Here is an 11,825-nt window from a genome sequence, read left to right as displayed (position 1 = left end):
CATAATATATATACTAGTTACTATGCACACGCGATGCGTGTGTACAATTTTTTTTTATCATTATCGATGAACTAAAGTGTAATTTGACAATTTATGGAGTGACTAAATTGATATTTGAATTGTTGAAATAAAAAAATAAAATAAAAATGTGTGTTGAAATTTAAAAAACAAAACAAAACAACAAAAATGTAATATTAGTATTATATAAGGGTAAAATAGGAAAGAAAAGTTGGTGTCCTCTTAGGTAGTTACTATCATGTGCTCAAACTTAATATAATAGTATAGATATTGACTCTCAATCAGGCTGGACATGAAAATATATATTAAAAATTATAATTATTAGTAAATTATGCACACACATTCTATGCGTAAAATTATAATCATAATTTATATATATATATATATATATATATATATATATATATATATATATTATATGTAGATCATTATGTTATAGTACTGATCTATTAAAAATAGTATTTACATTTTTTGAAATACCTTACAAATTGACATGTGCGTATATACACTATATATTAAGCCGCATTCCTTTATTGACACGATCAAATTCTATCAATATAATATTATTATTATACCTTTCACCAATTAATAATTTTAAAAGATAGGATTAATTATTTAATGAACTGTACATTGGGGCCGTGTTTAGTTCGGATGATTAGCCGGGATAGATTATTTTATCCTACCTAGTCAGCTGTTTGGTACGCGTGATTATTTAACCAAGTCAATCCCTCCTATGAATGATTAAGTTATATTAGATAGGTTAAAATAATATCTCCTCACCCCCTAAGATTATTTATCCAACTCTTAATACCTCCTATTTTTCCAATTTTATCATTCTCTTATATTCAAACTCACCACCACTTCCCGCCACCGACCGCCGCCGCCTCCACGATCGCTGCCGGCCGACCGCCGCCGCCGGTGCCGACTATTTCCGGCGCCGGTCGACATTTCCGGCCGGCCGTTTCTGGCCGCCGCCTCCCGCCTGCCGTTTCCGGCCGCCGCCGCCACTGTCGCCGTCGTCTCCGCCGCCACGAAGGGGAAGGGCAATTTTGTCTTCTCATCAAAAAATTCAAAATTATCCTACACTTAAAAATCTTACCAAACATAATATTATTTTACACCATATATTACAATCCTACCACAATCATTTTCTTTATCATTTACATACTAATCATTAGTTTATTTTACCCTGCAACCAAACGCAGCCTGGATATACACATAACACATGTACATAAAAGACATTAATATATATATTTACATGACACCAAATATCTTATGCAAAAACATATATGAAACGGTCTTACGGATCATATTTGTGAGACGGATCTTTTATTTGGGTCACCCATGAAAAAGTATTACTTTTTATGCTAAGAGTATTACTTTTTATTGTGAATATGGGTAAGATTGACCCGTCTCACAGATTATGATCCGTGAAATGGTATCACATAAGACCCACTCAATATCTTAATAAAAACCAAACCAAACCCGTTTTCATTTTTTTTATTTAAAAAAAGGAAATAATCAGATGATATGTTTTTCAATTCAACTACTAAAAATATACTTGCAACAAATATTTGGTAATAAAGAAAATAAAATCAAACTTTCTCATTTACTTTCAGTAAATATTACAAGGCACATGAGTGGGAAATGATCTCATTTGGTAACAAACATTTGCATGAAATGAAAACAAGATTTATATTAAGAATTTGTATATTAATTAATATAAAATGGATGTAATACTGATATTTTTTTATTCAAGAAACCAAGTAGTCTTCTTGTGTTTTGTGCTTTGGCCTTTGGTTAGAAATAAGAATAAGAATACACAAATGAGCGGAGTCAAAATCAAAGCAAGCAGCAAAGAATAACAATAGTAGCCAACATGAACAGCAGCAAATTATGACATTTTCAGTTTGACAAGTAGAACACACAATACTGTATCATCACAGGAAATGAACCAGATCCTTCAAAACACACATGACAACACACCATTTCAGCAACTCTTAATCAAGTTCTTAGCTTGTCATAATCAATCTAAACAGCAAATAATATAAATCAGCAAGACAGGGAAGAGAACGCCGACCGATGGCTGAATTCCCACGACCACCGTTTGTACTGACAAGGAATAATGCCCCATGAAACATGACTTCTTTTTCTCTAAAATTCACCTTTGGGAACTCAATCTGACTCCAAGTTAAGACTATATGTGTGGTTTGTGATGAAAAAATATGTATTGGTAATATACTTGATCTAGCATTCGACTGGAGAAATATTAGAGGTTGATCTCTGATAATCGATCACAGCATTGGTTGGTGCTTCGGTTTTCAATATCATCTCTTCATACTCGTCCTTGGGATCCGATAGAGCTGTGATGGCACCGCCAGCTCCAATAGAAGCCTGACCTTCGTGTATTACTATAGTTCTGATGACAATATTGAGATCAAAGGTCTGGTTATAAGAGAAATACCCGATACATCCAGAATAAATGCCCCTGGAACAACTTTCAAGAGAGTCGAGGATTTCCATTGATCTTAACTTTGGTGCACCTGTCATTGAGCCGCCAGGAAATGCAGCTCTAACGCAGTCGATGGCACTCACATTCGATTGTTTTTTGCCTTGTATGGTGCTTACCATGGTGTGAACAGTAGAATACGACTCGATATCCATAAGATGAGGCACGTGAACTGAACCTGGCTCACAGATGCGTCCAAGGTCATTCCTTAGAAGATCAACAATCATCAAGTTTTCGGCTTGATCCTTTTCACTGTAGATGCAGGCAAGTCGTGAGAAAAGGAGGATGCTAACCATAAAAAATAAAAAAAATTCTTGTTAATTTTTTCCTCATATATTATATCACAGGAATATGACTTTAACACAAAAGACAGTTTCACCCTCCATAAAATTCGCATGTCACGCTTGTCTGGAAAATGGGCACAAGTACAAACACGAGATATAACACATTATAAGAACTACTGAGGAACACTTCTTTGTTCAGCAACTAACCACAAAACATGAACTCTTAGGAATGGTAATAGAAATTTATCCAAAATTTCATGTCCTGCAATAAAAAAATAAAGACTTTAAACTTTTCTAAATAAATCACTCCGCTTCAGTACCTGTACTGTAATTTTAATCTGTTTAACTCGTCTTCCCCCTTCGATGGGCCACGAGCTATGGTACCTTTAATTGGTTTCGCTTCTAAAACACCATTTCTGTCCAACCTTAGGAACCTCTCAGGTGATGAACAGCATACACATAAATTTTCTTTCGGAAAATTGAGCCAGGCAGAGTATGGGGCAGGATTTTTTTCTCGAAGATTGAGATAAAGTCCCAAAGAATTTATTTCCCCAACTTTCCTAGTCATCTGCGTAGTAAGGCATAACTCATAGCTTTCTCCATTTGTAATAAGTTTCTGGCATTTTTCTACGTCTTCCATGTATTGCTCCCTTGATTTCTCAGCTGAAAAACTCTCTCCAAACGAGACATTCACAGAAACTGGAGATGCAAATGATGACTTTTTCGATAGACGAACTTTCATATCAAGAAGCTTTAGTTCGACCTCGTCAAGCCATAGAGTTTTGCTAGTGTCATTGTCAAGTATGGATGTGATATAAATATCATCATGTAGGTGATCCACCACTAAAAGATTATCCGCGAAAAAAAGGCAGGCATCTGGGGCACTTGACTTATGACAATTAGATGAAACACCACATTCCACTTTAAGATCGTATCTGCATTCAAGGTATCAGCAGAAAAACGTTTAACCTATTCTTTCACATATTGAGGGATCAATGGCTGGGTTTGTTTTAACCTTTGGAGAACATTCTCATTTTTTCTGGACATCAATACAATATAAATTCAAAAATTTTATGGAAAATAGCTAATTTATTTAGTCCCCCTATGTTGTCAAGTTTTCTTTTTTGGTATTATAATTTGTCAAAGTTGTGTTTTAATCCCGCAACTTTGGTTTTTGTTGGTTTTAGTCCTATTTCACCAGAGTGCTGACGTTCATTCAAAACAAAATTATTCAATATATTGTTATATCACATAACATCTACAATCAAAAGTTTAACAACCAACTTCGGTAGCTGGAATTAATTTATCAGTACAGCCAGGTAGTTCATCTTTTTATAGAGGTCCAGGAAACACATTATCTTGAGTGCCCAAAAAGTATCTAATTCAACTTTAAATTTGGGAAAAAAATTATTAGAGCAATAAATAATGAAATCTAGGGTCCTTTCTTCTAACAGAATCAAAATTATAGCAAACGGAACAAAAGCCGACCTGTATGGCGGAAAAATCATGATAATACAAATCTAAATGGCTTCAATGCCGAAAACAGAGAAGGATGACCTCAGCATAGTGGCCAAGAAAGTCAATGTATGTCATCTGCTGTATATTTGTTTGGAAATTTTATTATAATAAAACAATATGTGGCACATTAACTTTTGACAAAGAAAAGTAATCTAAACTGACTTCTGATCGGAATATATTCACTTCATTTTATCTAAATTTTCACTTCATTACTACTTCAAGAATCCTGATTCATATAGAAACAGCCAACATATTTCATGAGTACTTCCCAATCTCAATGGTAAAAATTCAACACCTTAAACCAGATGACTTAAAGAAAGATATAAACAGCATTGAGATGCCAAACATGAGATAGCTACAACATACCCAATGTAACCAACATAACCGCCATAAAAATCAAAAGGTAATCCTTCATAATCTGATGCATCATAGCAGAATGACTGGAGCTCCTGAAGCATGGGCATGAAAATGCATTAATAGTTCTCTAAAAAATATATCTAATAATCATCATACCAAAAAAAGAAAGAGGAGGATCACGGAAGGAAGAACTGGTGTATAAGACAAATATGTTGATACATTATAGCCATCTTCAGGGCCATGTTGATACATTTTAACATGATAATAAGTTTTGATCATATTTCCATACATTACCTTATTCAAAAAGTCAAAAAAACCATCTTCCAGAAAGGTAGTTGAAGTACAGCCCTCAGCATCCTCAATTAACAGGTTGCCTCCTTTATCTCTAGCATCGCTGAAAGAGGTAGCCACATGCGTAGTTTCATGTGAAGGAAAACATTGTTAATATGATTCATTCGGGTTACTAAAATATAGTCGCAGAATCATTGCTACTAACTGCATGTGAATTTTCTAACCTCTTGCTCAATAATTTAAATGTCACTTGTCTCCAAAGAGGTCCACCTTTACCCCCCATAAACGAAAAGCGAGCCCTGTTCTACAAATATGAGGGTTCGCCATCAGAGAATAATATAGAAAGGAAAAACAGCATGTAACCTATATCCAAAACAAATTGTCAAAATATGGATTATTTCCATCCATGTAAGCAAATATGCAACAAGCAACTAGAATTGAGGGAGTAACTTCAAATCAAAAAAGTTAACTTTATTCTCTCCATCTCAATGGATAAAAGTAAATGAGAAAAAATTTAACACCTTAGAGAGAAGTAAAAATCCTTCAAATAATAAAGGGGGGAAAGTAAATTCCAAATGACATCCTTAACCGTATCTCCAAAAACACAGCAGCGGAAATATAAATGGTCCAAAGGACAGGGTATTTAAAGAGGATCAAGCAGGCAATCAAAATTTAAGATGGGAAAACTAAAAATACTAAGAAGAAAACCATTTCTGTTGAGGAACTATCCAGCCAAAAGGTATGTCCAGCCTTGCGATCACCAAACAGCTCACAGAACATGTTTTTCGCCCCACCAACTTGGTTCACAGGGAATTCAAGTTTTCTCCATTTCAACTTCAAATACTTTACAGTTTTTCGTGAATGCGATAGGTTCATTATGTTACGCATGCTTGCAGGTTTCTCATTACTGAATCCATTCACCAAATGCTTGCTTCTCGTAACATCTTGGAAAAATTGAGTCTCATTAGACACCTGCATGCACGCTAAGTAAAGTTCACTGCTCAGAGTTACTGAAAGACCATGCTACAAAAACACAAGTACGAACAGGTATGAAAATTTTCAAATCATATCTATTCAGATAAGATTTAAAACTAATCTTAAAAAAAAGTCAAAAGTTGACAATAATCTTATTTTTGAAGTAAATTACCAGCATATTTAACATTCCTCATGCTACTTGGGGATGATTTCAATCTAAACCAATAGTCCTTGGTGATTTCAGCAAAATTTTTGAATATTTGCCTCCCATGACAAGTAGCAATGCTCTCTGGATGAAACTGGAGAGGGACAACACAAAAATAAATATTAACTAAAAGTGATGCAACTTTATTGCACTTGCATTCAGGGAAAATGCCAACCTGCAAGCCATAATGAGGCCTGCAGAAGTGCATGATGCCCATGAGTATCTTTCCACTTTGTAACTCCTCGGGGTTAGATGAATGCCATCTCAATCTATTCTCCAATCTTGTCGAATAAAACTTGGCGGAAACTTGGGAGTCCGCTGGTCCAACAAAATCAGAGTTCTGAATTCCGAGAAATGGAATTGTGTCAGAGGACGAGGCCCAGGCAATAGGTATGAGTTCTTTTGGAAGTGATCTTTGGTCTACAACAAGGGAGTGATACCGAACCACCTGCATCCAGTCAACACGGAAAGCATTCAAATGAATTCTCCTTTGTTCTTTACAGGAGGAAGCAATGATAAAAATATCAAAAACACATATCTGTAGTTACAAATAGAGTTTAGTTGAAACATTTTGAAGTAGACTTCATAAAATCCTTTATTCAGCATTCATGGAGTATCCAAGCAGAATTCCGCTGAATTCATATAATAGATACTGAGAATGGCTGCGTTTAAAACCATTCCATTGCAAAAATGAGGACCACCAAACATATCCGTCAGTTTTAAAAGTGAAAAATTAAAACTCATTTTATACCTATTAACTCTCCTCAAAAGCCAACGCTTATGCAGAGGCTTCAGCTTTTGGAGGAATAAATGGTTACTCAAACTCTTGTGTGCCTTGACAGATGCAGACATGAGAAAAGATGAACACATCAAAGAAATGAAAAACAAAATACATTGAAGAATCCTGTTAAGGTGCGAAAAACACGAGAATAAAAGGATAGGAGGAGCAAAGCAAGAGAAAACCGGAAAAGCAGTTTGGAACAGGACAAGGCTTCAGTTCATGTTGTCTTTCTAAATGGCCCAGGACACGAGTAAATCAAACCGAGTTTTTTCTTTCGCCGTTCCTAATGCACTCAATTTGGAAGGCCTAGTCGATCATAGAAAAAACTCCAAATGTGACTAAGCATCAGCAGTGTAAGGCGACTCGATAGGCTTACAAGGCTGATGAGCAGGCTTAATTTGAACTCGATTAAGCCAGAGCTCAATTCCAAAACTCAAAAATATTTTTAAATTTTAATAATATAAATAAGCTTTAAGGTTTTAATATATTTAAATAGTTCATGCACTCGAGCCCACGCCAAACTCGTGATCCCAGCTTGCAACAGTCCATGAACAAATTTTTACACCCCAATCTGAGCTTGTGAGCCAGCTCACAAACCGAGCTCAAGAGAACAAGCTCCTTCTTTTGAGCTCAATGAACGTGAGCTCAATTTTTTTAGTCAAGTTCGACTTGTCAACAATCCTGTATACAATACAAGATATATCATGCAATACAAACAAAGTGCGGCTACTACTGCTCAAGTAATCTGGGGACATTATTTGGGAGCACACCATTTTATGATTTGAAAGAAATATTTTGAAGAAAAACTCATGCACATATACAAAGGTATTATATAATCCAATCTAAAGTGGAGCGATGCCAACCTTGAATCCAGAATTTCGGCCTGAAGGAATCCCATGGAACAATTGACAACCATTGTGTTCAATATCACTGCAAGGGTGTGAAATAATCAAAAAAAAAGAGAAGTATATTTTTGCTCGGATCACCTATATAGTATATAACAATTTCTACAAAGAGAGGAATCCATGGCGAAACTCCTTAACAATCTCAATACAGCTAACAAAGAAATAAAAGATATCCACCAAACAAAGAAACTAGGAGATTACCTCAACCGTCCATGAACAGGTTCAGGAGCATGGACAACATCAGCACCATGCACGAAACCTAGAGCCTGTAATATCATTTCATGTATGTACTTCAGTTGAACATCAAAACACGGGATAACAAGAAAAGGATGCATAAAGCCAAATTCGTCATGACAAAGCACATCCCAAGGCATTGGTTATTCAAATGGTAGAATAAAACCCCAAAGATAAAACAGCAGCAAACTTCAAAATTACAAAACAGAACTTAAAAAAAAACTATATCGAAATTTATTCAGCTAAAAAATTGCAGGAGTTTTTCAGATTTCAGTACAGAGTTTTCAGCTGAAAATTAGAGGAGTTTTCAGCTGAAAAATGCAGGAGTTTCCAGAATCCTGCTTATCTTTTAATACAATTTCCCAGCTGTTACGTTGTGCGCGCACACACACTGACACACCCATATATGTCAACTCCACTCATCATCCATCACTATATATGAATCACAGTAATAGACGATAAAGGAAAGAAGGACATTTGTTCATAAGGAAACATAAGTTGTGTAAAACGAAGAATCTAGTAATAAATAGCACACGAAAGAGTGGTGGACAATGTAAACATACCTGATGTCCTAGGCAAACACCTAAGATGGGGATGTCACTGCATTCTAGCAGTAGCCTTAGGCATATTCCTGAAATATACCGATACCACGAACAACTTGAATAGCAAACAAATTATAGCATGTTTTTAGTTACATAATAGAAAAATGTTGACGGTAACAGTTTATTAAATTATACAAGATGAAATCATTTAAAGCAAGAAATGTTCTTTCTTTTTTGGACCCGATGTCGCACCAATAATATTCTTTTCTAATTCCCAACAAGAAAACAGGTTTAAGTAAGCGGGAGATAGTTTTCATAAACCTAACTTTTGCACCGAAACAGAAATCTTTTTCATAAGCTTTTAAGCAAACAAATACCACTAAAATTCTCATAAGAAAAGATACAGACAAGTTAAATGTTTTACTTCGGCAAATGAGTTCTAACAGTGAATCTCTTTAGTTTTTCAAACTCAACCTCACTTTGCTATTGCGAAATTAAGGCTTCCATGTGCACTTAGCCTCCTTCATTCTGCAAAAGTGCTCGGGTACTACTATCTAACAGAATGTGTTCTGGGAAGAGGTGTGTCCGGCAAAATGTAAATACATGCTGAGGATTAGTTCCACTTCATCAAAGGACACATTTTGGAAGATATTCATATTGAACATAATGTAAAGTCAGGTAGTATCCTAAACAGTGAGAAAAATGGTTAGCATAATTTTTAATCTAACCTATATCAGCAGCACATGCCGGAGAACCAGGACCAGGAGATATCACAATATTGTCAAATGCCTTTTCTTCATATATAAAATGATAAAGCTCTTTCCAAGACCACTCATCATTATGAATCACCACTGGAGACACTGGTACAGTTTCGAGAAAAAATTATCTTTAAAAAACATCATTTCCCAACGTAAAGGCAACTATTAAAGAAATGGATGCCAACAAGAACAAGGTTATATCCAATTCATTTTCTTTTCTAATTCAAATTGATCAAACAGAGAACCTAATTCACTGGACCGCTAACAGAAACCGGGAGGGAAGCCTAACAATTAACGGAAGCTTTATTTGAAATTTGACCATGATAAGAGAAAATAAAAGATGGAACCAACATGAATTGGATGGTTACCCAGAAATATGAATGCCAGGAACGGGGCAATTTGTATAATGACTTATTTGTGATACACATATCTGTGCTTAAAGACTGAAACCGGTCATTATTTTTTATCAAGGAAGTTCAAAACATGGTGTTTCTAAAAGTTGAAATGAGTCCATGATAGTTGCTTTGCCATTGAGATTATACAGGGGGGAAAACTCAATTATTTATTGAATAATTACAAAACAAACCACAGATTAATTTGTTCCGAAGAAATTGTGAAAGATAACGTCTTCACAAAGTAAAGGTAGAGGAGTCCCTTTTCACATCTCTTGCAAGGAAAACACAGGAGCATTCTTTATGTAAAACTAAAGTTTATTATGCCCAACAAATTATACAAACGGATGCCCATATTCAACACCAAAGTGAGTTAAAAAAGTTCGGGAAATTAGGTAGCAATCATCAACAATTGAGCTAAGTTTGAGGTAACAATTGATTAACATTGTTTCCAAGTTATGGTTACCTATCCACACATAAAAATGTAATAAAAATTTGGACGAGCCTTCAATGAAGAAGATCTTCTATAAAACAAATAGAATTAAGAAATTCGTCATTCACCATAAATTACCAACGAAAACGAGATCTTGCTTTCAATTAACAACTTAAATGTATGTTTACTGAGCCTATAAAGCAACAAACTTTAACTAGCAATGCTACAATTGAAATTCGGTCGTTCAACTTCACCCCACTCCCTAATCTTCATCTCTACATCTGCCCGTTCAATCTATCACACATCTCGAATGTTGGTTCACTGGCGAATTCCTTCGTATCCTTTCCAGAATGTGCGAGAAATGCCTCTATAACTAATAGATGCTATCAGACAACTAAACACATTCCGAAAACTGCATAACAAAAAAAAAACTAAGTAAAGCTTACATCCATTGATGATGGAGAGCTCCTGAAAAATATTATATGTGTAACTGTCATAGTTATCAATCAACAAGGTTCTTATAAAATCCAACTTAGAAGGTTCGTGCAGCCGCTTCTTTGCTAAATATGATTCTTCCAAGTGCCCAGGAATTAAATGGCTCGAAACAACGGCTTTTTTCAGAACTCCCGTATGTATTTGGAAATTGCCATTCTGATTCAAATCACCAACTCTAATAAAAGCATTAGGAAGAAAAGAATTCAAATTCTTGTTTCGTGAAATGTTCTCACAACAAGATAATGAAATCTCAGATGAAGGCGAACCCCAAGTAAAACTCATATTTATGTTTCAGAAAACAATGAAAAAATCTCCAAATACTAACAACTTCCAACGTCACTTTACTCCCCTGCAAAACATGAGCCAAAAAACTGCATCACAACCTCATTTTTTTTTCTAAAAAATCTCATTTTCGATAAACGGCTAATAAAAATATGCTTACATTAAATATAATCATAACAAAAAACCAAGTTATATGAATTGGGTCTACGCTAAAATGAACAAAATATAAAGATACTAAGCAGATCCTCCGAATCTCGTAAAGATTAATTCAGAAAAGAACAAATCCTCGACATTCAGCAAAAAAGTATTTACCTGGCGAGAGGAAAACGAAGAAAAGGTAATGCTTTTTCTCCTTATCTTCTAGTTTTTCCCGTGATTATTCTGCCTCTCATTCTTTTTACTGTTTAAAGAAAAGATGGGGCGTAGGCGTTTGTTTCAACCACCGTTTTCGAACGAAAAGAGGCGGCGGGTATCTCTTTGTCTTTACTTGGCAAAACTCGTGGCCCAAACGTAAACTATCTTCCCAGTTTCCACGGTCGATTCTGTTGGTCCTACGTACGGAATTTGAGATAGTAAAAACAGGAAAATAAAAAATAAACTGGATACCGAGATTTACGTAGAAAACCTCTAAAAATTATTAGGGTAAAAACCACGGGCAAGATGAAAAGAATTTCCACTATAATATTTTGTGGTGTACAACTCACTCACTGTGTTTCTAAAGAGAACATACACTCTCTTAATACAGGAGAACAAACACCTCACAAATATTATAGAACTAAGCACTTAAATGCTTATAAGATGAGAGAAAACACGAAGAATGGATGATTTCAGAATGAAGGGGGAGCT

General features: G+C 35.2%; 1 protein-coding gene across 2 annotated transcripts; it reads right to left on the bottom strand.

The window, feature by feature from the left end:
* Positions 1-1,877: 1,877 nt before the first annotated feature.
* On the bottom strand, positions 1,878-11,516 carry LOC140805792 (aminodeoxychorismate synthase, chloroplastic-like). 2 transcript variants are annotated; one of them, XM_073162098.1, is made up of 14 exons: positions 11,292-11,516; positions 10,649-11,046; positions 9,348-9,479; positions 8,641-8,708; positions 8,045-8,109; positions 7,802-7,868; positions 6,333-6,605; positions 6,125-6,251; positions 5,686-5,960; positions 5,202-5,281; positions 4,981-5,080; positions 4,696-4,778; positions 3,132-3,746; positions 1,878-2,779 (listed from the first exon to the last, which is right to left on the bottom strand). In XM_073162098.1, the coding sequence occupies exons 2-14, from the start codon at positions 10,977-10,979 to the stop codon at positions 2,266-2,268; spliced, it is 2,730 nt and encodes a 909-aa protein (XP_073018199.1). In that variant the 5' UTR covers positions 10,980-11,046; positions 11,292-11,516; the 3' UTR covers positions 1,878-2,265. The 2 variants fall into 2 exon arrangements, with proteins under 2 accessions (XP_073018199.1, XP_073018200.1); XM_073162099.1 differs by having other exon boundaries at positions 4,981-5,071.
* Positions 11,517-11,825: the final 309 nt, after the last annotated feature.

Source organism: Primulina eburnea, chromosome 11 (assembly GCF_022965805.1).
Source record: "Primulina eburnea isolate SZY01 chromosome 11, ASM2296580v1, whole genome shotgun sequence".
In the NCBI taxonomy this organism is placed as follows: domain Eukaryota; kingdom Viridiplantae; phylum Streptophyta; class Magnoliopsida; order Lamiales; family Gesneriaceae; genus Primulina; species Primulina eburnea.
Note: the sequence above shows the minus strand (reverse complement) of the source record. Positions and strands in the feature narration are given on the sequence as shown.

Excerpts from the sequence above, each read along its gene's own strand:
- LOC140805792 (XM_073162098.1), bottom strand. The coding sequence starts at position 10,979 with ATGAGTTTTACTTGGGGTTCGCCTTCATCTGAGATTTCATTATCTTGT. Across the intron at positions 7,869-8,044 it reads CCTGTTCATGGACGGTTGAG|TGATATTGAACACAATGGTT; the intron begins GTAATCTCCTAG and ends ACACCCTTGCAG. Across the intron at positions 5,081-5,201 it reads TTTAAATTATTGAGCAAGAG|CGATGCTAGAGATAAAGGAG; the intron begins GTTAGAAAATTC and ends TACCTCTTTCAG.